Below are 25756 nucleotides of genomic sequence, written 5' to 3'. Positions count from 1 at the left end.
ACCCCAACTCAAACCCCAGACATGGGTAACCAGCAAATTCAAACTGACAACGTCCAGTGGTCCGTTCAACTATGAGTATGTAATGCAACATTGAAAATTTGTGATTTTGCAGGAATAGATGAGTGTGCAATGTGTATTATAAACAGAGTGCAAGTGGTTGTGTGTGAAATCCATAATGTGAATTCACACTTCGTCTTTACATTACAGCCATTTAGCAGACGCTCTTATCCAGAGCAATTCACACAAAATTTTACACAGCATTGCATCCATTTATACCATTGGATACATACTGAAGCAATGCAAGGCAGCCCCTTACCCAGTAAAATGTCTAGTGTTGTGTCATCTCCATTGAGTTAAATAAATGGATTATACAGTGTATAATCTGAGAGGTTGCCAGCAGTTGGCTACATTTTAGAGGATAGCTGGGAAAGTCAACTGTTGGCTACATAAGGCAACCTTTAAAACGTCGCTCAGAAGTGGCATGAATTCGCACTTTTCAGCTAAACTGTCCAGTGTGTTAATATACGGCTTAGACAAACAAATGCATTACCACAGAAGGAGAGGTTGGTTAAAAATAAGCCACTTGTATCTCATCCCAGAAAACAATTTGGCGTGTTGTATAGTCCATTCGGACCGACCTTTAAGTGTGAGAACATCAGTGTACCTGTTTTTTAAGAAAGGCCAACGGACAACCAGAGAGGGGAATTGATTCTACAAACTATCGTCATCTGCAGTAATCAGTTTTTACTCTACATGGGCCATGAAGTGCTTAAACTGAACAGAAACCCGAGCTTGGACTACTATAGTTGTTTGTCTGACTATTGTTTGCCGTCCTGCTTCTCCGATCAAATAAACTTTGACGAAAATGAAGTTTGAACATGTGCTGGCTGAAACCGATGGCTTTGGCAGGTTTCAGATTATGATCATGAGCATCACCTTCCTGGCACGGTTTACGCTACCGTGTCACTTCTTAGTTAATAACTTCATGGCGGCCGTGCCGGATCACCGCTGCCACATCCGCGGTCTGGACGACGGGGACGCCTTCGCGAATCTGACCCTGGATCAGCGGCTGACCGTCAGCATTCCAACGCAGGAAGACGGGACTCTGAGCTCCTGTAGGATGTTCAGAGAGCCTCAGTTCCACCTGCTGCACAACTCTTCCAACGCTACTGAGATACCTGCAGTCCCATGTCTGTACGGATGGGTGTATGACAACACCACTTTTTCAACAACTTTAGCGACGGAGGTAATCCTCTTTCAGGGAACTTTTGTGGGTGACTGGTCTCCTAGATCCATAGGCTAGTAACAGTTGTATAGGCCTACCTGAAATATTTATGGATTTGTCAGATATGTGTTTAAAAATATTGCTGTATTAAGAACTTTTTTCAGTTTTCCCATATGGAAATTCCATTTAAAACCATCTGGGATTCAAATAGCAAGTATGTAGTTGTTCTAAGTGGAGGAGGCCTATGCCGTTTGTGCGCTGTAGGTTAATTTATTGTTAACGCCTTCAAAACACCTGCTTATTTTAGCTTATTTTATCTATATTTTCAATGTAACTTAAATACTAAATATCAGAATGTGATCTCTCTCCCCTCTCACACCCTCCTCTCTCTCCCTCTCCCCCCCCCCCCCCCCCCCCCCCCCCCCCCAACCCCCCACCCCCCCTTCCTGCAGTGGGACCTGGTTTGTGACTACATAAGCCTTAATAAAGCAACTGCCACCATTTTCTTTGTGGGAGTGATGATGGGTGCATTGGTGTTTGGCAGCCTGAGTGACAGGTAACCTTTCAGAACACAAACATGAGAAAGTAAATCCTACTCCATTGTCTTTGGTCCGGGTTATTTGCGGTCCGAAGTGCATCTGTCGTTATCGTTTTGAATCAATAGTTTGTTTTCAGAAGTGGGCTTGTGACTTGGAGATCCCAGGTGGGGAATCCGTCACGCATAAAACTCTTTATGGTTTGATTATAGAATATGTGTGTGAATGTGTGTGCATGCCAGTGTCTTTGTCTGTCTGTGTCAGTGCTTGTGTGTGTGTGTGTGTGTGCATGTGCATGTGCACCAGTGTCTGTGTCTGGGCTTGTGTGTGTGTGTGTGTGTGCGTGTGTGTGTGTGTGCGTGTGCATGTGCACCAGTGTCTGTGTCTGTGCTTGTGTGTGTGTGTGTGTGTGTGTGTGTGTGTGTGTGTGTGTGTGTGTGTGTGTGTGTGTGTGTGTGTGTGTGTGTGTGTGTGTGCGTGTGTGTGTGTGTGTGTGTGTGTGTGTGTGTGTGTGTGTGCATGTGCACCAGTGTCCGTGTCTGGGCTTGTGTGTGTGTGTGTGTGCGTGTGCATGTGCACCAGTGTCTGTGTCTGGGCTTGTATCTGTGTGCGTGCTTGTGTGTGTGTGTGCGCGTGCGTGCGTGTGTGTGTGTGTGCATGTGCACCAGTGTCTGTGTCTGGGCTTGTATCTGTGTGCGTGCTTGTGTGTGTGTGTGTGTGCGTGTGCGTGCGTGTGTGTGTGTGTGCATGTGCACCAGTGTCTGTGTCTGGGCTTGTGTGTGTGCGCGCTTGCGTGTGTGTGTGCCTGTGTTTCTAATGATAACATTAATTTTCCTCCATTTTCCATTTTATTTCACCTGTCAGCACTTTCCTATTTAAATGCTATACTCCATGCAAGGCACATATATGTGCATTACAAAGACTGGGAAATTAACAGGTCATATGGGTTGCCATCTCTAAAATGGCCTCTGGGCTGGTGTTTGCAGGTATGGCAGGAAGTCGATGCTGCTGGTGTCCTACGTGGCCGGGATGGTGTTTGGGCTGGCCAGCGCCTTCTCCTCCTCCTTCCTCATGTTCGCCATCATGAGGTTTCTCACTGGATTCGGGATCACTGGGATCAGCATTATTTCCACCGTCCTCAGTGAGTGACCAACTCATCCTGTCTTCCCCACTCTCTTTCACCTCATCCTGTCTTCCCCACTCTCTTTCAATTCATCCTGTCTTCCCCACTCTCTTTCAATTCATCCTGTCTTCCCCACTCTCTTTCAATTCATCCTGTCTTCCCCACTCTCTTTCACCTCTTCCTGTCTTCTCCACTCTCTTTTACCTCATCCTGTCTTCCTCACTCTCTTTAAACTCATCCTGTCTTCCCCACTTTCTTTCACCTACAGTAATCCTGTCTTCCCCACTCTCTTTCAATTCATCCTGTCTTCCCCACTCACTTTCAATTCATCCTGTCTTCCCCACTCTCTTTCACCTCTTCCTGTCTTCTCCACTCTCTTTCAGCTCATCCTGTCTTCCTCACTCTCTTTCAGCTCAAACCTGTCTTCCCCACTCTCTTTCACCAAATCCTCTCTTCTAATTCTCTTTCACCTGATCTTCTCTTCCCTACTCTCTTTCACCTTATCCTGTCTTCCCCACTCTCTTTCACCTGATCCTCTCTTCCCAGGGAAAGGCTAGGGGAAAGGGTTTTTTTTATTTAAACTTTTTAACAATGCACTATTAAAAATATTAGACAGTGGGTAAAATGAGAAAAGATTCAAACCTTCAAACCATGATAAACATTAATTAAAAGAGATAAATTAACAAAAAGGTTCAATGATTCAGCTGTTGTTTTTTCCACCTAAAACATGAAGAAGTATCTTTACTACAAGAATGGCGCACTCCCTGCTTTGAGTAACAGGAGAAGCACTACACATCATGCGTAATACGAACTTACTGCTATTGTGTCTAAACATTCAGCGTTCTGCTTGTTCAGGTTTGGAGTGGGTTGACATTGAGCACAGGAGGCTGGTCGGCCTCATTGACAGTTTTGCCTGGACCTTCGGCAACCTGATGCTGTCCTGGATGGCCTACCTGGTGAATGACTGGCGGTGGCTGGTTGTCACGATCACCTCCCCTCTGGCTTTCGCCATACTGTCATGGAGGTAACTTTCAATGCCATTATTTCTATGGTACCTTTAAAGTACTTGGAAATAATTTTGCCCTGACATTTCCCTGTAGGTGGATCCCAGAGTCTGCAAGGTGGCTGATTGCAAATGGACAGGTGGACCGGGCTCACTCTTACCTGCAGAAGTGCGCCAAGATGAACAGGAGAGAGAGCTTTTCTGAGAAAATCAAACCAGAGGTTAGTACGGTGTGTGTTTGGAATCAAAGTGATCAAGTTTGATTCCAGAAACGTGTTGAGCATGTCCTAAGGGAATTTTCTGCACACACACACCTGTTTGTCTCCACAGACACTGTCCAATATAGTTGTGTTGGAAAAAGGACAGAAGACCTACACCTATTTGGATCTGGTGAGAACCCCCAAGATGAGGAGGATGGCTCTGCTAACTGGAATTATATGGTACTGAAGTCTCACTATCCTTAAGACACAAGCTTTTAAATGACTGCCCTGTGTTCAAGGGGATTATGCTGCAATATATTGTAAATATTGGACTTTTGGGGGGAAATAATGATGGGTATATGTTACTAAACTATGCTACTATATGTAACATGTTTTTTTCCCCATTAGGTATGGAATTGCCTTCACATATTATGGCATCAGCTTCAACATCACAGGGTTTGGGATGAACATCTATTTAACCCAGTTTGCATATGCCACCATAGAGGTCCCCTCCAAACTGACAGTGTATTACTTACTGGATAAAATCGGCCGGAGGAGCGTGGAGGTGGGGGCTCTGCTCGGTGCGGGGGTCTGTCTGGCGATAAACACGTTCGTCCCCAGAGGTAAACACTCTCCTCCTGTCTGTGTTAGCGATGCCCTACCCTAGTCCTGGACCGCGGTGGAAAGTCCAGGGAGCTGAACGTTAAAAAGTCCTGCCGTGTGTTTCTTCCACCCATGAACTCAACCGGCTGATTTCACTGAGCAGTTCTAACCTCCTGGCTGAGGAATTGTGCTAATTAGCAAATCCAGGTGATTGAAGCAAAGCACTGGAGAGCACGTTCTGAACCGATTTCACACCTCTGACCTGGAGACCAAAAGGGCATGAGCAGGCTTCTGTTGTTGCTCAACTCTTCAAAAGCTTTATCGCTCTTCTGCAACATATAATGATTGGTTGAAATCAATGAATGACTGAAAGGATATGTTGTTCTCTCAATTTCTGGTTCACATCTGGGTTAGATCGTGGCATAAATATTTAAAATAAAAACGCAATAACAGTATTCAGCTGAGCTTATAAATAAATGTAGCTAAAATAGATGTGCGATAGAAACAAAATGCATTAAACTAATAAGTTGACAAAAAAATCTAGAAATAGTTTAGAGCTCCAGTAACAGCATTCTCTATTTTAAGCTGTTTGAAACACAGTTAACCGACCTAACCTCTGGTTTCTTGTGTCGGAATTGGATGTTGATTTTAAAGTGGAAACAAAAAGCAACAAACCCAGTGGCTGTACAGGACCTGAGCTGAAGTGCCTGTGTTTGGCATTGCCTAACATGCTCTGACTGGGGCAGTGGAGTAATCCTTCCTTTGTGTTTGTGTTTGTTGGTGAGAGGTAATGCAGCGTAGAGGATGTGTTTGTGTTTGTTGGTGAGCTATAATGCAGCATAGAGGATGTGCTTGTGTTTGTTGGTGAGAGGTAATGCAGTGTAGAGGATGTGTTTGTGTTTGTTGGTGAGAGGTAATGCAGCGTAGAGGATGTGTTTGTTGGTGAGCTATAATGCAGCGTAGAGGATGTGTTTTTGTTTGTTGGTGAGAGGTAATGCAGCGTAGAGGATGTGTTTGTGTTTGTTGGTGAGTGGTAATGCAGTGTAGAGGATGTGTTTGTGTTTGTTGGTGAGAGGTAATGCAGCATAGAGGGTGTGTTTGTGTTTGTTGGTGAGAGGTAATGCAGCGTAGAGGATGTGTTTGTGTTTGTTGGTGAGAGGTAATGCAGTGTAGAGGAATGCAGCGTAGAGGATGTGTTTGTTGGTGAGTGGTAATGCAGCGTGGAGGATGTGTTTGTGTTTGTTGGTGAGTGGTAATGCAGTGTAGAGGATGTGTTTGTGTTTGTTAGTGAGAGGTAATGCAGTGTAGAGGATGTGTTTGTGTTTGTTGGTGAGAGGTAATGAGCGTAGAGGATGTGCTTGTGTTTGTTGGTGAGAGGTAATGCAGTGTAGAGGATGTGCTTGTGTTTGTTGGTGAGAGGTAATGCAGTGTAGAGGATGTGTTTGTGTTTGTTGGTGAGAGGTAATGCAGTGTAGAGGATGTGCTTGTGTTTGTTGGTGAGAGGTAATGCAGTGTAGAGGATGTGTTTGTGTTTGTTGGTGAGAGGTAATGAGCGTAGAGGATGTGCTTGTGTTTGTTGGTGAGAGGTAATGCAGTGTAGAGGATGTGCTTGTGTTTGTTGGTGAGAGGTAATGCAGTGTAGAGGATGTGTTTGTGTTTGTTGATGAGAGGTAATGCAGTGTAGAGGATGTGCTTGTGTTTGTTGGTGAGAGGTAATGCAGTGTAGAGGATGTGTTTGTGTTTGTTGGTGAGAGGTAATGCAGCGTAGAGGATGTGTTTGTGTTTGTTGGTGAGAGGTAATGCAGCGTAGAGGATGTGTTTGTGTTTTTTGGTGAGAGGTAATGCAGTGTAGAGGATGTGCTTGTGTTTGTTGGTGAGAGGTAATGCAGTGTAGAGGATGTGTTTGTGTTTGTTGGTGAGAGGTAATGCAGCGTAGAGGATGTGTTTGTGTTTGTTGGTGAGAGGTAATGCAGCATAGAGGACCTGCCTCCCTGTTGTGTCTGGTTCCCCCCTCAGACATGGCACTGTGGCGCTCCGTCATTGCCATCATTGGCAAAGGCTGTTCCTCAGCCTCCTTCACCACCATCTTCCTGTTCACGTCCGAGCTCTACCCCACCGTGGTCAGGTGAGATGTTCCTCACTAGCAGAATACCTGCTTTAGCACAGGTTGGGGTTGATGGACTACACAGTAAGGCCTGTGCTCTCTTCCTTTGCAGACAGAACAGTTTGGGTTACAATTCGTTTATGGCCCGGGTAGGCGTGGCCGTTGCTCCACTGGTGATCCTATTGGATGCTGTGTGGCGGCCCCTCCCCCAGATTATTATGTGTGCGGCGGCCGTTACCGCTGGGCTGCTGGCGAGACTACTTCCTGAAACTAAGGGCCAGAGACTGCCAGAGACCATAGAAGATGTGGAACAAACCAGGTTCAGTAAAACCAAGAACACATTTGACATCCTGTATCTGGCAATATTATGCTCTCTGATTTTGTAATGAAGTATAAATATCATAATTACCATTAGACTTTGAGCAGCAAATTAATGGTGGGATGAGAACTTTAAACCAGGAGGTCATAGGTTCAAATCCCCAGTGGGATAACTGTTTGTGTATAATATCTACAGCAACGTAGGTTCATTTGAAGAGAAATGTAGAAAATGTAGGTACATAACTTCAGTTGCCATTGCAACAGCCCTCAATATGAATCCAAATGCTTGCTGCAAGGTACGGAAGTCATTTAAAAATAAAACCAAAGATCAATGCGGTAGTTTATAAAAATGATTTTGCTGTATTCCGTTGGCTAATTATGCACATCTTTCCTTCCAGAAACAAGCTTGTTAGCCTGCCGATCCAGGAACAACCCGACATTCCCATGGAACCCCTAATGAATGATAAGATTGAAAAGGGAACATAAAATACTTTTGACTCAAAAATGGTTTTGCTAAGCATATATGCAGTACTGTGTAGATCTGAATTCAGGTAATCAAAATGCAGTTGTGACCATATTAATAATATATTAATGATGTTATTCCTTCAAAGATTTACACTGTAACACACTGGTCACACTGCTTGATTTTTGTGCTTGATTTTTGCTTTTAATTCGGTGTTGATCGTTGCTTAATATTGTTTGCAACAATCCAAAAAGCAAATGTTGCGTGCAAGACTGTGTTTATATTCAACAAGTTGTTTATTACGCAGTTTTGTCAATATACGTTATGGGGGGAAAACTACAGCAGGTTGAATGAATTGTCTTTTGTACATTGCTAAAACTCCAAACAAACAATACAATCCAAGATATTCATAATACAGAAAGATGCAATACGGCGCAGTTTGAACATAAGCAAATATACAAGGTCTGTAGAATACAGCATGTGTTACTGTTCCCTACCAATACAATTTCTTACTGTGTTTATGAAAACATATTTAAGTACACATTTCAGTCTGACTTTGAGCTATTCATATTTGGCAAGGATACATAATATGGTGCTTTCCAGTGATATTTAAAACCATGCACTGATACCGATGAAAATAATAAAGTGTGTTACAGATAAAGTCCTCACTAACCTGTCTGCCTCTTTTGCTATACAGTGAGCAATATATACTTAAACACACGTGAAATGGTATGCATGTTCAAACGTTCAAAACACATTCAAACACTTCACATGAACAATGCTGAAAAACTGACTCTGTAGTACTGACCACAGACAACTATGAACTATATTTTATTCTTATACTTTTGAAGTCAGTGGCATGTTCAATACAAAGTGACAGGTTTATCCATTAAAGTTATGCATAAATATATATATGAAAGATTATACTTGCACAGGCACCAGGAACACATGGAAATAGACTTGAATAACAAAAAGTAATCAATTTTAAAGGTGAAAAAGTAGTTGTGGTATTTTCTAAATAAGTCTTAGTGCAGGTATCAGAATTTTCTGATCTTCATAGTACAGTGGTAATGGAAACCAGGTTTGAGAGGTGGAAAATCTGCATTTTTATTTGTCTCACAACTGAATTCTTTAATAACACCTATATTCTGAGACAATCATTTGAATACAGCCAGGATTCTTCATTGATTTATAATATTTCCTTTTTATGATATGTATTGTTAAATCTCCACCTTTGGATAGATGCATTCTAAAACAGTGATATGAAAGCCACATTAAATGCACATCTCGATATCCATGTCATTCCTAAGTGCTAAATTGTTCAAAGTTGGTCACATTTAAATAAGTCTGTTACAAGAATCTACCAGTTTTATAAGTATATAAAAAATACATTACGCCAAAAATAAATATACAATAATGTTGTTAAGGTCATGTGCACGACCTGCACATGTCAATCACTCACCTTATTTCTCAGGAAACAGGTATCAGCCAATCACAATACAGGTAAACTAATTTGTGCATAAAATGGCCAATCAAATACGGCGACACAGTTCTTGGAGGTGGCCAATTAGGACTGGCTTGTGATTTCATTTTGCTCGCTCTCTTTATCATAGACGTAGCAGCCGACCTCTCCAATGTTCACTCCTTTTGGCCCAAACAGGTATCCGTAGCAAGGTACATGGCAGTAAGGCCTTCCGTCATGCTATAACAAAAAGTGAGTTGAATTAATGCGGGACTATTTCAGCAAAACAACTCACTTTGTCAAACATACAATCAGTCATCAACCGAGATGATTATTTTCACATTACAATATTTTAGATTTGTAAGGATATGTCATTTGTATCAAAGGAAAATATGAAATCATACTTTAAGGAAGCATTTTATAATATTTAACCTAAGCATGAGAGAGAAATTAATTCAGTACAGTAATTAATTGAGGGAAGTTCAGTTTGTTAATGTTTTGTCCACTAGAGGGAAGTAGATCCCCCATAACTTTAAAGGAACTTTTATCATCACTGTTCAAAAATGAAAAACAAACTAATTCTGAACAATCTGCTTCAAAACACATTTAACTACTGTTGCCACATTCCATAACTATCTAATACCCTGTGCTTTAACAAAGCAACATTGGTGCAAACTTTAATGCGGTGTGAACTTGACGCATACCTCAGCATGTCCACCAGGGGTCAGTGTTTTCTTACATCTGTCACAACGCAGGCAGGGTCGATGCCAGTTCCTCCCCAATGACATCACCTTCTCAGCTACAGTATAAGCCAGAGAACATGACTCAATTGTCACCTGGTGTCAATCACCAAACCCGTTTTTTCCTTCTGTTCCAGAAGCACTAACCTGATGACGGGACTGAAAACTAAGTAGCTGATATTTTTGGGTGGTGTCCAATAGAGAAAGAAATTATTTGGGTTTGTGATCCATTCCTGGTTTCCATTCCAACTTCTGGTCTTAGTTATGGAAATAAGCACTGACACATATGCCATCTGACAGTTTCACTGCATTTCTTAATAAGCACAAAATGATGGCCAGAGACTGCTCTTGTGTCCCTGTATGAAATGCTTTACTGTGCTCTAAGCTACAAGGTGTGTCGGTGTACACAGCCAGTTAGCTCATTTAGCTGCAGTAACCACACACACCGGCCCACCAGAACCTTAACAGCCCATCGCTGAACTACACGGTGTATTTATTAAGAATCAAATATGTGCCTGTGAATACTGTGAAGACTTCAAAGGTAGTCACATGATTTATATGCAGTTGTCAGTACAGCAGTGCCTTTGCAGCTGTTATTTGGGGATGCTGCATTAACCACACCTGGTGTCACAAGTATTTGCATATTCATACCAGCTTTCTTCCACCAATTACAGCCATTCACTAATAATCACCTAATTTGTTTACAGGCAGGTGGTAATTCAGGAATTGATTGCAGTGACAGTGCCCAGGTGAAACTGATCAATGCTGGATTATTTACGTTCTGGTGTGATGGGCTTTTTAAGTACATTTTTCAAAAATCTTTTTATAGCTAGCCAGACTTGGACAAACATTTTACGAAGCTGTTAGGTTTGCCAGGGGTGTTTGCTCATCTGAATGTATTTTTAGCCTCACATGGGCTGGAGTTCGTTTTTCTTTGGTTATTTAAAGCATTGACTGATTTAGACATATTCAGCCTGATGTGACGTGTCTGTGCTGGAAGGGGAATAACCAGCGGACATGTTGTGGCGCTGGTCCTGCAGTAGCTGCCCTATAGGGCCAGAACTGTAGCCATAGCTATGCACAGAGGGAACGGAAGGAGCTTGTCTGTCTAAAGCACGGCTGGACAACCCTGGTCCTGGAGAGCCGCAGGGTCTGCTGATTTTTGGGGTGTTTAAGTAATTCATTTAAGTCGTTGATTGGCTTGGGAAACCACACACCTTGTTCTCACAGCCTAAATTGGCAGCTGATTAGAAAGGAAACCACAAAAACCCACAGACACTGCAGCCTTCTTGGGATTCAGTTTGACACCCCTGGTCTAAAGTAGAAGTGGACAGCCCAGGTCCAGGTTGTGCTGGGTTTTGCAGTTAATTGATTAATTAAAGCGGTCATTTGTTTAACTCGCCTCACCTGGTTCGTTGGGTCTGAAGCGGTTGCTGTATTTGAGGTGCAAATAAAAACCAGCAGACCCTGCAGCTCCCTCTCAAACTGAAACGGTGCCTCAGTGGCTGCAGGTTTCCATGGTTTCCTTTCAATCAGCAGCCAATTAAGGCCTTGAGAACAAGCTGTGTGGGTTCCTTCAGCCAATCAGTGACTTCAGTGAACCACTTTGTGCTGAGAGCACCCCAAAAACCAGCAGACCCTGCGGCTCCCCGGCAACAGGGTGGGACACCCCCTGCTCCCTGATTAAAGCACCGCTGGCTTCATTAACACTGGGTCCCCACAAGGTAGGCTGACCTTTGACCTATCGATGCCCTGTCCCTGCAGGAGTCAGGCTATAGCTGTGCAGGTAACACATGACCTAAGGACTCTGTTACTGATATACTTCCTCACTTCTGTTCAGTGTGAGGGAGCTTACCGAAATACACCACCTTTCCACACCCTGGGCACAGTGACGTCTCCCCGGCGAACGTCTTTACGTAGGTGGGGGCCGCTGGAAAGACTGTGTGAAAACATTTCGTGCGACACGTCAAAAATTAGCATGATTTTACTGAAAGCCATATAAAATACAGAATGTTTTGTTCTGATGCCAAGAGACTCAGGTCCATTGACACCAAGGCGCTCCACTCCCTACAGTCTCTGTCCCGTTCGTGCTGATATTAAACTGAGCTTCAGTGCCAAAGTTTTCACAGATTTGCAGCTAATGCAGTTATTTTTAGCTGAAGAGAACAATTCTATGTATGAGAAATATTGCTTCATATCTTATTAGTTCACCGGAAAAAAACAGTTTCTCTGAGTGTACTGTACACAATATTGGGAAAGCCTTTTCTCTGAGTATACTGTGTATAATATAGGGAAAGCCCCGTGATTAAATTACAACAAACTGGATATTTTGTTATGCGTATTCTCAGAATATCTATTTTATCTCTGCTGAAGACAGTCCAACAAAAAAATATGCTCATGTTTAAAAATCCTTGCTATCCGATCATTATCAGAGACCAGGAAGAACAACAAGAAACATGTACGCCTGTACTTTGACCAAATATTTGAGATATTCAAAACTGTGATGAATGCAAGATGTAAATGCAGAAAGATGTAAAGCAAAAGATAAACCTTAACACAATTTTAATCTCTGCTTTGAAAAGCAGCATTCCAGTGGCAGTGTTCAGTCACACACCCCACCCCCCCTTAAACAAACACCATGTCTGCCCTGTCAAAGAAACGTGTCCCAATCGATTGAGGGCAAGTTTTGTTTGGCTGTTCTGACTGGCCGGAAAAAGCCTATTAACACAAGCACTTCAGGAAGTGCGATTACAGTCGGCCAATTAAAATTCCTCCCCGAACAGACAGCCTCATTATGGAGCTCAGCGGTGACTCCCTCGCGATGGAATCACTTTTCTATTTTAAAACCTGACCGCAACTTTCAGAGCTCATGGAGGGAGAGTCTTTATGTAAAAAAAAAAACATCTGAAATTTTTCCAGCTCGGAGTTTGTCTGATGACCTCACCTTCTCCACCTTTCCTACATGTTTCAGCGTCAGACCTGCTTCAAATTTTGAATCATTAAAACTCTCCTTAAAAACCTTTTAGGTAAAAACGTAACGCTCTCCTGCACATCACCAGCCGTAAGCATATTATCATAGGAAATAAGAATTTTGTTTGAATGTTGGTCAGAATAGTTAAAATGGTCAAAAACTTGCAGGAATTTTGCTAGTATCTAAAGGGCTGAAGTATTTAAAATACTTATTTGACACAAATCTGCCTAGCATACAGATATTCTAAGGAGGAAAAAGTACTAATATTAATATGCATTATAATATTAACAAAGATAGATATGATGCAGTTTACAGCACTAACCACCAGGCACAACAGTTCAACATACTAAAGACTGTGTTAATATGCTTGGTGAAGGTGAATATTTGAAGACAGGAACATAATGAAAGAACTCCACTGAAAATGAGTTTCAAGAAAAACAACTCTTAGCTATAAAGAGCACAAACGTCATGGAGTAAAGTAGCCCCACCCAATCCTAAAGCTCCCCCTCCCCACACCCCCTCCCCCCTCCCCCCTCCGTTTCTTTACCCTTCGGCTGCTGTCGGGTGGTCTGGGCGGGGGTCCAGGGGGTGGTGGGGCACCCGTCTGAGGGGCTGTCCAAGGATTTGTTGACCGGGGTGGGGGGCGGGGTGTCGTAGATGTAGGAGCCCACCCCTCCGATATTGACACCTGGGGGCGGGGGGGAGAGAGAGAGTTCTCCTCAGCAGGCCCCACAAGCCAGGGAGCCAGACCCATGTTGTGTGAGCATAGCTAGGATAGGCTACAGGGGTACCCAGCCCTGTATTTCTTCTTTGGGGTGAGGAGTGGGGTGGTTTGGGAGACTGTTCTCTAAAAATACAAGATGGGCCGGTCTTGGTCTTGCAACAAAAACAGCAGTTATGATTTGTTCAAAACAAAAAGCCCATCCAGTTCATTATTGGTGCAACAAACCAAAACCCAAAGGACCATTTCCTGGCCCTTCAGTCGCTGCGAGGTCACGGGGAGGTCAGGAGCGATCGGGCAGACGGTCCTAGCCTGCGGCTTAGCAGACGCACCGGTCACAAGGGCGCACAAAACCAGGAAGAGGCTCGCAAATAATTCTGCGCGACTCCTGCCATACAGTTCCCTCACACGGCGGGTGCATTTCTCTGTGGGTGCTTCCCCCGGCCTTCGAGCGCGCTAAAGTGTGCTCAAGGGCGCTAAATCGTGCTAAAGCGTGCTAAAGTGCACTGAAGCGTGCTAAAGTGTGCTAAAGTGCACTGAAGTGTGCTGAAGTGCGCTAAATCGTGCTAAAGCATGCTAAAGTGCACTGAAGTGTGCTAAAGTGTGCTAAAGTGCACTGAAGTGTGCTGAAGTGCGCTAAATCGTGCTAAAGCATGCTAAAGTGCACTGAAGCGTGCTAAAGTGTGCTAAAGTGCACTGAAGTGTGCTGAAGTGCGCTAAATCGTGCTAAAGCATGCTAAAGTGCACTGAAGTGTGCTAAAGTGTGCTAAAGTGCACTTAAGCGTGCTAAAGTGTGCTAAAGTGCACTGAAGTGTGCTAAAGTGTGCTAAAGTGCACTGAAGTGTGCTAAAGTGTGCTAAAGTGCACTGAAGTGTGCTAAAGTGCACACGCAGCGCCACGTAGAAGGCGAGGGATTCCGTGGCGACCCGGAGGGCAAGCCGCACGTGGGAGTGGGGGAAGCATTTCACAGCTGCGCAGCTCTACAGATCAAAGCCTCATTGTTTTATCAGAGTTCACTCTGGCCAACATCGGGCAGCTCAGGCAGCACATCCACTGGCTACACTCGCTATTTTATTAATACACTTAATTCATTGGCCCTGTTTAATTAGGACCGTTTCAGTATAAATGTTAACTCGTATCGTATGTTCTTAAACTTGCAGTGAAAATTAGGGATGCCAATATTGTATGTGGAATTGGAGACCGTTTACGTGAATACACAAATGTTTATCACTGGAAAGGCCCTGTTTTTATTACTTCCCACGACCGTCGAACATTACCGCATCGATTTCAGCCCCCACAGCGACCTATAATCTCATAAATATTATGAAACCATATGCAGCAAAACTATTTTCTTGAAATACAGGACACAACTGAATCAATTCCAACAGCTGTGTTTCTAAATTATAGCGGTTTTGTTATATAGGGTAAGGGGAAAATGTATCAAGGCATATTACTGGCCAGAGAAAAGCGAAAAAATGTGCAAAACACGACAAAACACAAAATGCAAAAATAATAGTTTTGACTGCGGCACCACATGACTGCACTGTAATGTTAGGTATGACTTCAAGCTCACAGTCAAAAGCCAGATTGTAGTCAATTAGACTGTGGGTTCAGTTTAGACTCCCATTTCTACAGTGTGAAACTCACCTTTTGTCAGTCACACATGAATGTGTCACTTCAGAAGGTTTTTTTTTTTGCTTTAAGCTCCCTTCATTTAGCAGTTTCCTATGTGTGTGAATAATGTGCTTGTTTAAAACAAAGCACACTCTGATGTACTAGAATGTACTCTCTTCTCTTCTGTGGTTTTTGTGCTTACACTCGACCCAATGTCAGAAGTTCTAAAGCTTTACGGACCTTTGAAATCCACGGGCTTTCCGACCCAGCAAACGATCACTGCAGTCTCATTTCAAAATGGAGGGATTAGGACAGAATGGATGTGAAGTTTCTGTGGCCTCTAATGAGTGACACGCATGCCTGAGCAGGATGGCCCGACCTTCACTCGATCCCAAGGTCATCTGGTGTGCGGTTGCACCCGCTTCGTCTCGGGATTCAACCTCACGCTGTTCCCTAAGGATCACTCTCGGCTGCGCACGGATCGATGTGCTTTTCCACACCGATAGGTTTCTATAAACACTTATCTCTAGATCTCACTCTTACAGGACGCCTGAAAGCACACTTGCCTTTATTACAGGGTGTAATGGACTGGCTTGCTATGGGCGCTTGGATTAAGATCACAATCTGAAATGCATTTATACGGAAAATTCAACGGCAGCCCTTGCATACAGCGCTCTGAACATGGCTCGCTGACGGGTTCTGACGTCCACGCCGCTTTGATCTCTCCCACGGGCACGCTCCAGGGGCTAGACCTTCGCACGACTCCACGCCTCTGTGGCACGTTCGTTTCTCCGGCAGCAATTCGACCAAATGATCGCATGTCACCCCTGCCGATTCTAGGGGTGGGATGAGCTACTTTACGGGTCAGTTGTTAGTCAGTGACATTGAGCCAAAAGGAAAGAGCGACTACCATTCATTTTATAGTTCGTTTATAGCATTTTCTGGGTCCTGTTTTTAGTGTCATACTAAACTCAGCTAGGAACAACTCACAGAATCAGGGGTGAAAAGGGCCTGTCCAAGAAGGGCCAGTGTGGGTGCAGGTTTTAGTTCTAGCCCTGTGCCAAAACACCTTGTTCAACTACCCAAGGTCTCGGCCAAAGACCATGGTTTACTGAAACAGGCAATTTAGTCCTGAGCCACCAAGCTGGCACCCACCCCAGCCCATGTGAGATAAAAACTGGACACCCCCGCACTGAAGGGATTTCATTTGAGACATCAGGTCACATTAGGTTTTATTCGGTCTTACCTTTGGGTCCGAACAGGGTTCCGTAGCAGGGCTTGTGACAGTACGGCAGTCCGTCGTGCTGTAGAGAACGATAAAACAAAAGGCGCATGAATTCTGTCTGTATAACAAAGTGTGTTTCTGTGTATTATTTACATTTTTCATTATTGCAACATTCACTCAGAGCAGTCAGCCTTCTCCTGTGACACTGAGCCTTATGATTGTAGAATGCAACACACTAAATATGATGACTTTTTGGAAAACATCATGATAAAAATATTTCACAGCAATGTCGTTTTAAAAAATCTCAAAATCTGAACGTGGAAAAAAATTGTATATCAGCCAACATATCGTGAAGCATCATAATATATTTTCTTATCTTGATAATATATTTTTTTTAATGTATATATTGTAGTGTATTCAATTTCCGTGACATCATTAAGGCATTAATAAAACTTGATCTGCTACAGTGAGAAATTAAGATACGCTCAAATTATATTATATTACAAAGTTCTGAAGCTCAGTAAGTTCAAGTTATTCAGTCCAATTGTACAGTTATTAGATATGAGCCTTATCTGTGGATTATAAGACGTGCCTGTAGATTTCTGACTTTGGAAGAGTGTAAAATAATTACATCTCTCAGAAAGAGCTGAAACTTGGGCTTGGCAGGAAGTCGAGATGTCATAATCTCCAGCCAGCAGGAAGTAATTTTCCATGAAAAGGGGGTTTGAACGCGGAGAAGGAACAGTCGGTGGGACTGTCACATGCTCTGAAATGAACCAATCACTGACTTTTCTGCAGAGAGGAAATTCTTTCAAACGGTTCAGTAAGAAGCCAGTGGGTATCAGCTCACTGTGGTTCCGCCTGATCATGCTGGTTGTGAAAACCTCCTTGTCCCCTCACTGGTTAACTCTGTGAGACCCCGATGCTTTAACATTTAAGCCCAGCAAGACACTAAACCCCTGAAAGCAGGGATGTCAGGTCAAATATTTCACCACTCATCACTTTAATGGCTGACCCAGGCCTGACATTTCCTTTTTCATTTGAAGGCTGAGGAGTTTGCTTTCTTGCCAAAATGACACGCATATCCTGGGAAAGCCCAGACCCGAAATTCCTCTCGACACCTCCCTCCTCCCTCGCTCATTATTTTTAGCCAATCACTTCCACGTGCACTCCCTAAAAATTCCCGCCTACGAAGGGAAATTGTTCTTGCATTGTCTGTGCAGCAAGCGGACGTGCTGGGGAACAGGGCTCTGGGGCGCAGGCTCTGGGACGCAGGCTCTGGGGCGCAGGCTCTGGGGCGCAGGCTCTGGGGCGCAGGCTCTGGGGCGCAGGCTCTGGGGCGCAGGCTCCCTGGCGCTGGTGTCCACTCCCCTCGCCTCAGTGAATCACTGCTCTCTCTTTCATTCAGAGGCTGTGTGGGTGAACGCCTCCACAGTAACTGCACTGTCTCTCTGTTACATAACACAGAAAATCCACATCTCGCCTGCCAACGCTGCAGACAGCCCAAACCAGCCAAATACCTGCTGTTTAAAGGGAAACCTCACATTCTGGGGTTTTTTTAAAAACATTTTATACATAATATTTCAGTTTTAGTTATGTTTTCAATTGGCCCTGACAGTTTTATTGTGTGAGGAAGGATATTTTACATACTCCCAAAAGTTTCTGACAAGCTGCGGGGTTTCTAATTGCTGGCATGGGCAGCATTCACAAGTCTGTGGTTCAAAGCACCAAAAAAACACTTCAAATAACCAAGTTCCAAAGCAGCGTGTGCAGTGGCATTGTGTTTCCAGAGGCTGTATACATGAGCACACCGGGGTTTCACTGCTAGTTCCCAGCCACAGCTGGCACTAGAGTGGGCAGGATGAGGATTCGTATAACCTAGTGTCATCCATCACTGCACAGAGACCTGCTGCTTTTAGCTGCTAGTGCATCCTGGGAGCCATAAAACCATTTAAACTGGCAGAAATCCATACATCTGTACTGTCGTTTCTGCACAGTGCCATTTACCGACACCTAATCACTGGCATCATTATTACCATTTATGACAATTAATTAATTGTCATTCTAAACCCCAAAGTAGCTCTGTGGCTTTGGGTCCAGGCTGAATTCATGCCACAGCGCTCACTGTCACCTCTTCTCTCAGTCATGTGCTAATCTTGTCATGACGCACGAAGTCAGCCGGTGTGATAAGAGGTGGGGTGAACACTCATTGCAATTTTATCCCAAGGTTACTAGAGAGAGGATTCAATATAAAAAAATTCAGCACACCAATATAAAATTCCTGTCTGCTCTGTGACAACATATTTCAGCATGGAAGCATAAATAATGTACAGATAAAAGAGAAGTCTCTTATTCTCTGCCAGATTCTGGGGTCACATTCTGACCGTGTCTGTCAGAACCTGTTCAGTTTATTATTTTAAAAGCCATCGCTCAAATAGATTTAGAGTCTGTAATGTGCCTGCCTAGACTCAGAAAAGGCAATGTCCTCACTGTAATGCAATCGCCACTCCCTTCCTCAAAATGAAAAATACTTTACATATTAAAAAAGATCTGGACCCCCCCCCCCCCCCCCCCCCAATTGTGTTGCCATAAACAGACTGCATCACTTAAAATAGTTTCATAAATAGACTTTGATTTTTTTTTTTTTGACATGATGACCTTGCAGATATGACCATGCACCATGTTTTAACCTGACAGCCAGGCAAAGCGCTCCCACCCCGTCCCGCTCCTGTCCTGTCCCGTCCCGGGGTATTTTCAGCCCTGTTCCCACTTCAGGCTTTCTGCTGATTAAGCCATCGTTAAGTCCTCAAGCAAGCGAAAATGAGACGAGCAGGCCCTGTCAGCACATCATCGAAAGGCCGTGGCAAAAGCAAACATTTACCCCAGAGGTTTTTAACGCTCACAGACATCTGATTATCGAACCCGTCCCTCTGTCTCCCCCCCAGGCCCGAACAAGGCCCCGCTTTGTGCCGTGGGCGTCCGGGACGTTGCTGATAAAGGGCGCTGGTGTGGTTCGGCTGAACGGCTCCACTGTTCAGGCCGGCACAAAGGCTCAGCAGAGGACACCGTATCCCAGAGGCTCCAAAGGGGGGGGGGGGAACGAGACAATCAAAGGTGCTCTGAGCCAAGTGCCCCATACCAGAAATATCCCATAAATGCCCACAACGTTTGCTTGCTATTCATTCAGTTCTCCGTGGTTTGCAGTCTTTTTTTATATTATCCAGTAGGCCGCAGGTTCCAGAACTTTCTGAGCCCACGCATGGCCCACTTTGTGAGGTCATTCATTTCCTGTGATCCATCCAATTAAAACGCACACTGCATTTCTTCTGTTTGTGTGTGTGTGTGCGTGTGTGTGCGTGTGTGTGTGCGTGTGCATATGTAACGGATCGGTATTTAATTTGACAGGCTGTGAATGTCAGTGGCATGCACAGCACAGTACAGTACAGTATGTTATTTTTTTCATGAGTCATCTCCTGACCCACTTCAATCCCTCCCACAACCCACGGTTTCCAAAAAAAAAACTGCGATAGAGAGCCGAATATTCTCTGGAAGAATTTGCGTACCCTATCAAAGGCTACAACGGCAGCTCTCTCTGGGACTCAAACCTGCTTTTCCGTCGATGGTAGTCACTCCGTAATACCACCACATCAGATGTTTTTACACTAAAGACCACAGCCCCTAATTATCCTAATGAAACATGCGAAACGCACAGAACATCACAGTGGTGTTACTGTCTGTAGTCGCCGTGGATACCAGACGCTGTTTGAAGACGTGATCTACAGTAGGCTCCTCCCCATAGTGCAGAAATAAGAGTAGGGCTGCCCAATCTTCCCTGGCATGTTTACATACCTCCTCCAGGGGAGTACACCACTCTCCAGCCTATCTCTCATTATATGTCCTGTATATACTAATTATGTCGCCAGGTGTGGTCCACACCACCCTACTCCCACAGCCCCTGCAGGCTCACACATTTTCAAAGGGCAGTCCTCACAGTGATCACAATAGTATCCACTTCACCCCTTTAAACACCTTGAAAAAAAATGCTCCTTTTGTCAAATTAGCTCGCAGAATGCTAAATTAGCTTGCTGAATGCTAAATTAGCTTGCAGAATGCTAAATTAGCTTGCAAAATGCTAAATTAGCTCACAGAATGCTAAATTAGCTCACAGAATGCTAAATTAGCTTGCAGAATGCTAAATTTCTTTATTTCGCTATTGGTAGTAAGGATATAGGGCAGGGAGGACCGATATTCACAGAGAGCCTCTACTTGGCTTGTTTAACTGTTCATGTCAGTCAGGAGCCACTCTCTGTATTGTACATATAAATATTACATTACATTTACATTACATTACATTCATTTGGCAGACGCTTTTATCCAAAGCGACGTACAAGAAGTGCATTTTCATGATCGTAGACAACTGCTGAATCACAGGTTCAGTAAGGTACAATTACTTATTTTGTACAGCTATTTCTAGCTGAGAACAATGAACACTATCCTGGTCTAACATCTGCAAAGCCAAACTAGGCAGAAGATTAAGCTAGAGTATTAGGACAAAAACATATTAAATAAAAACATACTAAACATTAGCTTCTGGAAAGTTCTCCTCCACTTGAGTTAACAGACAGTGGGGAATGATCTGAAATATTGTGCACAGGGTGGAAGAGATCATGGTAACACATACAACATCAAAGCCCCAGTCTCTATATAAACCGTCTGTCAAAATGAGCTGAGATGATTATAATTTTGCTATGTAATATATGATTATATTGCAGCTTTTAATTATGGTCTGTTACTTGAGAGGATATCACAGGGCACAGAATTAGTCAACTAATTCAGTCTGAGCAAACCAGCCACCCGAGGACATGTTTGCTTATTTGGAAATATACAGTTTATAAAATATTAAATTATGATATTACATTACCTACCCCCTCCGTACGCCCCAAAGTCTATGTATTTGCAGTGATGGATGGTTATGAGGCTGCTTGTCACTTTCAGAGAAACAGAGGGAGTAGGGTGAAGATTCACATCCATGTCAGCACTGAGGGTCAGTACACAACCCCAAAACTTTAATCTTAAGGTCCTTCATGACTTATGATCTAAGCAATTCAGGAACATGTTTTCCCACGATAAAAAAAATACTAGAGAACTCTGCAGAAGAAGCCGCGTGTACAGAGTATATGACATGATATTAAATGACTGACAGAATGGAATAATTTAATATGAGTTCATGCGCTGACAGTTCGGAATGCCTCCAAGATTCCGTTAAAAAAAATTCCGCCACCATATCTCAATATTTCATTTTCCATTTTCCCAGTTGAAGAGTCACCCAACACGCCGTGACAGATGCGCTAATGAGAGCCGCACTAAATCCTAGCCCTTCGTCATTAAAAATTAACCGGAATTATCTCGCCGCCGGCTCGTTTACGAGCCCATGGGAAACCGCGGAGCAGTGCTGCGCGCGAGGTAAAAATAGAGCGCCCGGATTCGCGAGGCGACCGCCGCGGCTCAACGAGCCAGAAAACTCTCCGGCTCTTTTGACGCCGGAACAATCAAACCCGACGTCACGCAGAGGCCGAAGCCGTGGACGTGACCGGCGACCATGGAGAGGTGTCGAGTTATTTTTGAGCCGCGGCGCACTTATAAAAGTGGGAGGGGGTGAGAGTGTGTTCACGCATAGTTCTGGCAAACCGGCGACCAAATATTTTGTAGCATTGCGTGAAAGCAATTCCGTTAAGACATTCAACTGCTTTGGCGTAAATAATAGACAACCTCAGTCCACTGCCAAATGAATAGCAATATTCCAGCAAAGAAACCAGATGGTAATTTAATTCTGTGCTAGCCTGTTGTGTGTCAGCAGTGTGTACACTCAGCACTGTAGATGTATACATGCATGTGCATGCACAGTTAGTATGTGTAATATTTATACACGCACAACGTATCTCAGTCGTGTGTTCATGAGTACTGTAGGCGAGTGTGTTTAACATACACAATTCCACATGTATGTGTTTGCTGACAGGTTCAATGGACCATGAGTCACACGACTTTGGACTGCGTTCCAAAAGGTGCCTGTATGCTCTAGAGGCGGCCAAAGTAGTGGGTCGATTGCAGTGTGCTTAGCTGGAGTCTAAACCTCAGGTGTAAACACCCTAGACCACAGAACAACAGCACAACTGGAGCAGCTATCCGGAGCTGTGAAATAAGGAATTGGCTGTTTGGTTCCAGTTGTAATGCAGTTCTGTGGTGTAGGAGAACCATGCTACAACTGACCCAGTAACCCAGTAGTTCTGCTGTAAGATGTGAAGCAAATCCAAGCAACCCAATTAGTTCCCAGAGACAGACAAGCATAGAGCTCCTATAAGGAAAAGATCAGGTCAGTATCGTGAACGTGAAGGGTCTAAAATGGTCAAAGGTTCCAAGATGAACCTGTGGACATATTAAGGTTTGACCGCAATGATGAACCCGCTGACATAAATCTTAACTGTTGACATATTAAGGTCATTGTTTACACTGTGAAAGGGGAAATATTGACCATTATATCGACTAAATCTCAAGTGTGCTGCTATCGAACTCTTTCAAGTGACTTCTCTATTAACACCCCCTAATGAACTATTATGAGATGTGTCAGTTTAGAATGTTTCGGCTTTAACAGTAGGGACTGTGTCCCTGTGCCCAGGCTGGGCCAGGCTGTGTATGACCCCTGTGCCCCTGTGTCCCTGTGTCCCTGTGCCCAGGCTGGGCCAGGCTGTGTATGACCCCTGTGTCCCTGTGCCCAGGCTAGGGCAGGCTGTGTATGACCCCTGTGCCCCTGTGTCCCTGTGCCCAGGCTGGGCCAGACTGTGTATGACCCCTGTGCCCCTGTGTCCCTGTGCCCAGGCTGGGCCAGGCTGTGTATGACCCCTGTGTCCCTGTGCCCAGGCTGGGGCAGGCTGTGTATGACCCCTGTGCCCCTGTGTCCCTGCGCCCAGGCTGGTGTGTCGCAGGCCCGTCTCACCTCCGCGTGGCCGCCCGGTGACAGGGTCTTGTTACAGCGTTCGCATTTCAGGCAGAATCGGTGCCAGTTCTTCCCCAGAGAGCTCACTTTCTCAGCTGGGAGAGGAGAGGAAGAAAAGAGAGGAATAAAGGAGAGGAATAAAGGGGAAAGCCAGGCGCAAAGAGTAATCTGGGGGGGCGGGCTCGGCGATGGGGGGGGGGGGGGCAGCATCGTTTTCACTATCACGGTCTGGGATTTTACAGCTCGGGCTGAGAGGGACGGTGGAACTCAGGGGGTTTTATTTTTTTATTTTGCAGTGCTTCTTCTCCACAGCACAGTTTTGGTCGCGCCGCTTTTTATTTTAAATATAGAATGCGTGTTTTGCAGTCAGGCAGTTTTACACTGGGTGGGGTTTTGAAGGAGACAATGAGTTTATTTTAGGAGAGGGAAGCTGTTTTGTTCTATAAAATCATAATTTGTTCATAATAACTCTACGGGGGTTCGTGAGATGTGTCCTGTTGTCTGAGTGTTTATTGGCTGTGTGGACTGTGGAGTATATCTGGGGCAGAACGCTGTTATGCAGAAAAAGTAATGTCTCCTGTGTACAGACAGCAACATGCTGAAGTACAGCCGTGCCCAGAACACAAGCGATGGTGACGCTGGCACCGTGATAACATTACACGCGTTTATCACACAGCTCCTCGCATTGAGAGGAGACCTGATGCTAAGCCTCCAAATAGCTGGGAATGGACAGGGCAGACGGTACTGATGCTCGGTTTCCAAAAGCCACCCCAGTGTCACAATCTCAAGCGTTAGAAAGACGCTGCCACAAAATATTGGCATATATTTATGAGATATCTTGCAGTGGATTCCCTCAAAGCTGATTGGACGGTGCAGTTCAGCACTGAGCTGTCAGCATGCCCAGCTCGTGAGTGTTATCACAGCGAGGCCCCAGCATCGGACCGCAGGTCAGACTCACTCTGTTCACCAAGTCCACGGCTACATTACTGGCATTATTTGTCAAAAGAAATGTTTAAACTACATGTGTACATGTTAAATTACATAATTATTTTTTGCCTTAAACTTCAGTAAAGCGTTATTTAATAGACTATTTGCAAACTATTTTCACTCAGGGGTTGGGGGGGGGGGGCATGCCCCCAGACCCCCATTGAAGGATGTTCACCTCACCCCCCCCCCCAATCTTCAAAACAAAGTTACATACCATTACATACATACTTACAACAGTGTATTATTTCACTTTCATGATTCATAATAAGTACACTTAAAACCTCTCTTGAGTGTATGACTGAAATTTCAGAAAGGTTGTGTGTTTGGTTGTGCGTTATTCGCACAACCAAACACACAATCTGGACTTTAAGCCCTTCCCCAAACTTTTATTTGATCTAGCCTTAAAAAATGCTGCACGCCAAGTATTTACATAATCTTCATTCACAACAGCAAGTTGATTAATTTATATTTAAAGACAATCTAATTATGCTTTTTTTGGGGGGGAAAAAACCTTCTTTTCTCCATTTTCTTTTTTGAGCATTATAATCCCTTTTTCAAAATCTCTTTTTCAAGGGAGCTCTGGTCAACGTGACACTGTACTTGGAAACACTTATGTTAGGTATGATTTGATAAAATAAACGGGAAACGTGTTTTTATTTTTACACCTCGGTTTTCACTGCGATAAAAAAAAACACAAATGTTCTCTGAATGATTCTCTGAATGATCTCAGTTCATTTCCCTGAGGGCTGACAATTCGTGAGTACTTGTTCACTAACATTCCATAAAGCACCTAACATTCCGACGCATCCACCGTAAACAAAGTGTCCGTCGAAGGACAGGTGAAAGTTTAAAGCGCGCGCACCGGAGGAAGGTTGGTGCGGCCGGAGACATGGCACCGCTCCTGAAAGGTTTCCGTTCCACCTCATGCACAATTAAGGCGAAGCTGAGAAGCAAAGTCGCCGGCGCTGACAACAAGCCGCTAATGGTACCCCCACCTCCTCAGTGCCCGCCAAGGAGTTACATAAACTGCTTGTTTTGGTTCGTTTTACTGGGTAGGCACCCTTTTCGGGATTCTCTGTTTTGGTGACACGTACAACAACCCAGAAACAAAACACACACGCGCGCACGCACACTTTCCCATAGCGCATAAGATCATTCAAGCGCGTTTAATTTTTTTCCGTTTTAAATTAATTGTAATAGCAATTACATATAAATTTGCAGCGTATATAAAATATTCATTATAATCATCAGCGCATACGATGACGGATGACAATTTTATCTTCCATGCAATTATAAGACAATATTATCTTACCAAAATACACGGGTTTTTCGCATCGGGGGCACTTGGAAGTCATTCTGAACGAATTCCTTACGCTTGCTGTGCACTAAACAGTCCGCGAGCACGACGGGATTCAACAGCTGGGCTCTCCGCGCCGCGAAAGCCATTCAACTTTAAAGGACCACAGCGTC

The 25756-nt window shown here is 44.2% G+C and overlaps 2 protein-coding genes across 2 annotated transcripts; one reads left to right on the top strand and one right to left on the bottom strand.

Annotated features, from left to right (window-relative positions):
* The first annotated feature begins 554 nt into the window (after positions 1–554).
* LOC118217928 (solute carrier family 22 member 7-like) lies at positions 555–8243 on the top strand. Its single transcript, XM_035400160.1, has 10 exons — positions 555–1246; positions 1678–1781; positions 2748–2902; positions 3740–3908; positions 3985–4108; positions 4218–4327; positions 4496–4710; positions 6707–6815; positions 6907–7113; positions 7511–8243. Exons 1-10 carry the CDS (start codon positions 866–868, stop codon positions 7596–7598), a joined length of 1662 nt encoding a protein of 553 aa, XP_035256051.1. The 5' UTR covers positions 555–865; the 3' UTR covers positions 7599–8243.
* On the bottom strand, positions 7853–25756 carry crip3 (cysteine-rich protein 3). Its single transcript, XM_035400164.1, has 7 exons — positions 25599–25756; positions 23300–23394; positions 16330–16387; positions 13296–13436; positions 11633–11716; positions 9742–9836; positions 7853–9277 (listed from the first exon to the last, which is right to left on the bottom strand). The coding sequence occupies exons 1-7, from the start codon at positions 25639–25641 to the stop codon at positions 9143–9145; spliced, it is 651 nt and encodes a 216-aa protein (XP_035256055.1). The 5' UTR covers positions 25642–25756; the 3' UTR covers positions 7853–9142.

This window comes from Anguilla anguilla, chromosome 18, assembly GCF_013347855.1.
Source record: "Anguilla anguilla isolate fAngAng1 chromosome 18, fAngAng1.pri, whole genome shotgun sequence".
Taxonomy (NCBI): domain Eukaryota; kingdom Metazoa; phylum Chordata; class Actinopteri; order Anguilliformes; family Anguillidae; genus Anguilla; species Anguilla anguilla.
The sequence above is the reverse complement of the archived record's forward strand: the minus strand, read 5'-3'. Positions and strand labels throughout refer to the sequence as shown.

Excerpts from the sequence above, each read along its gene's own strand:
- LOC118217928 (XM_035400160.1), top strand. The coding sequence starts at position 866 with ATGAAGTTTGAACATGTGCTGGCTGAAACCGATGGCTTTGGCAGGTTT. Across the intron at positions 2,903-3,739 it reads CATTATTTCCACCGTCCTCA|GTTTGGAGTGGGTTGACATT; the intron begins GTGAGTGACCAA and ends CTGCTTGTTCAG. Across the intron at positions 6,816-6,906 it reads CTCTACCCCACCGTGGTCAG|ACAGAACAGTTTGGGTTACA; the intron begins GTGAGATGTTCC and ends CTTCCTTTGCAG.
- crip3 (XM_035400164.1), bottom strand. The coding sequence starts at position 25,641 with ATGACTTCCAAGTGCCCCCGATGCGAAAAACCCGTGTATTTTG. Across the intron at positions 16,388-23,299 it reads CACCGGGCGGCCACGCGGAG|CACGACGGACTGCCGTACTG; the intron begins GTGAGACGGGCC and ends CGTTCTCTACAG. Across the intron at positions 11,717-13,295 it reads CACCCGACAGCAGCCGAAGG|TCTTTCCAGCGGCCCCCACC; the intron begins GTAAAGAAACGG and ends GTTTTCACACAG.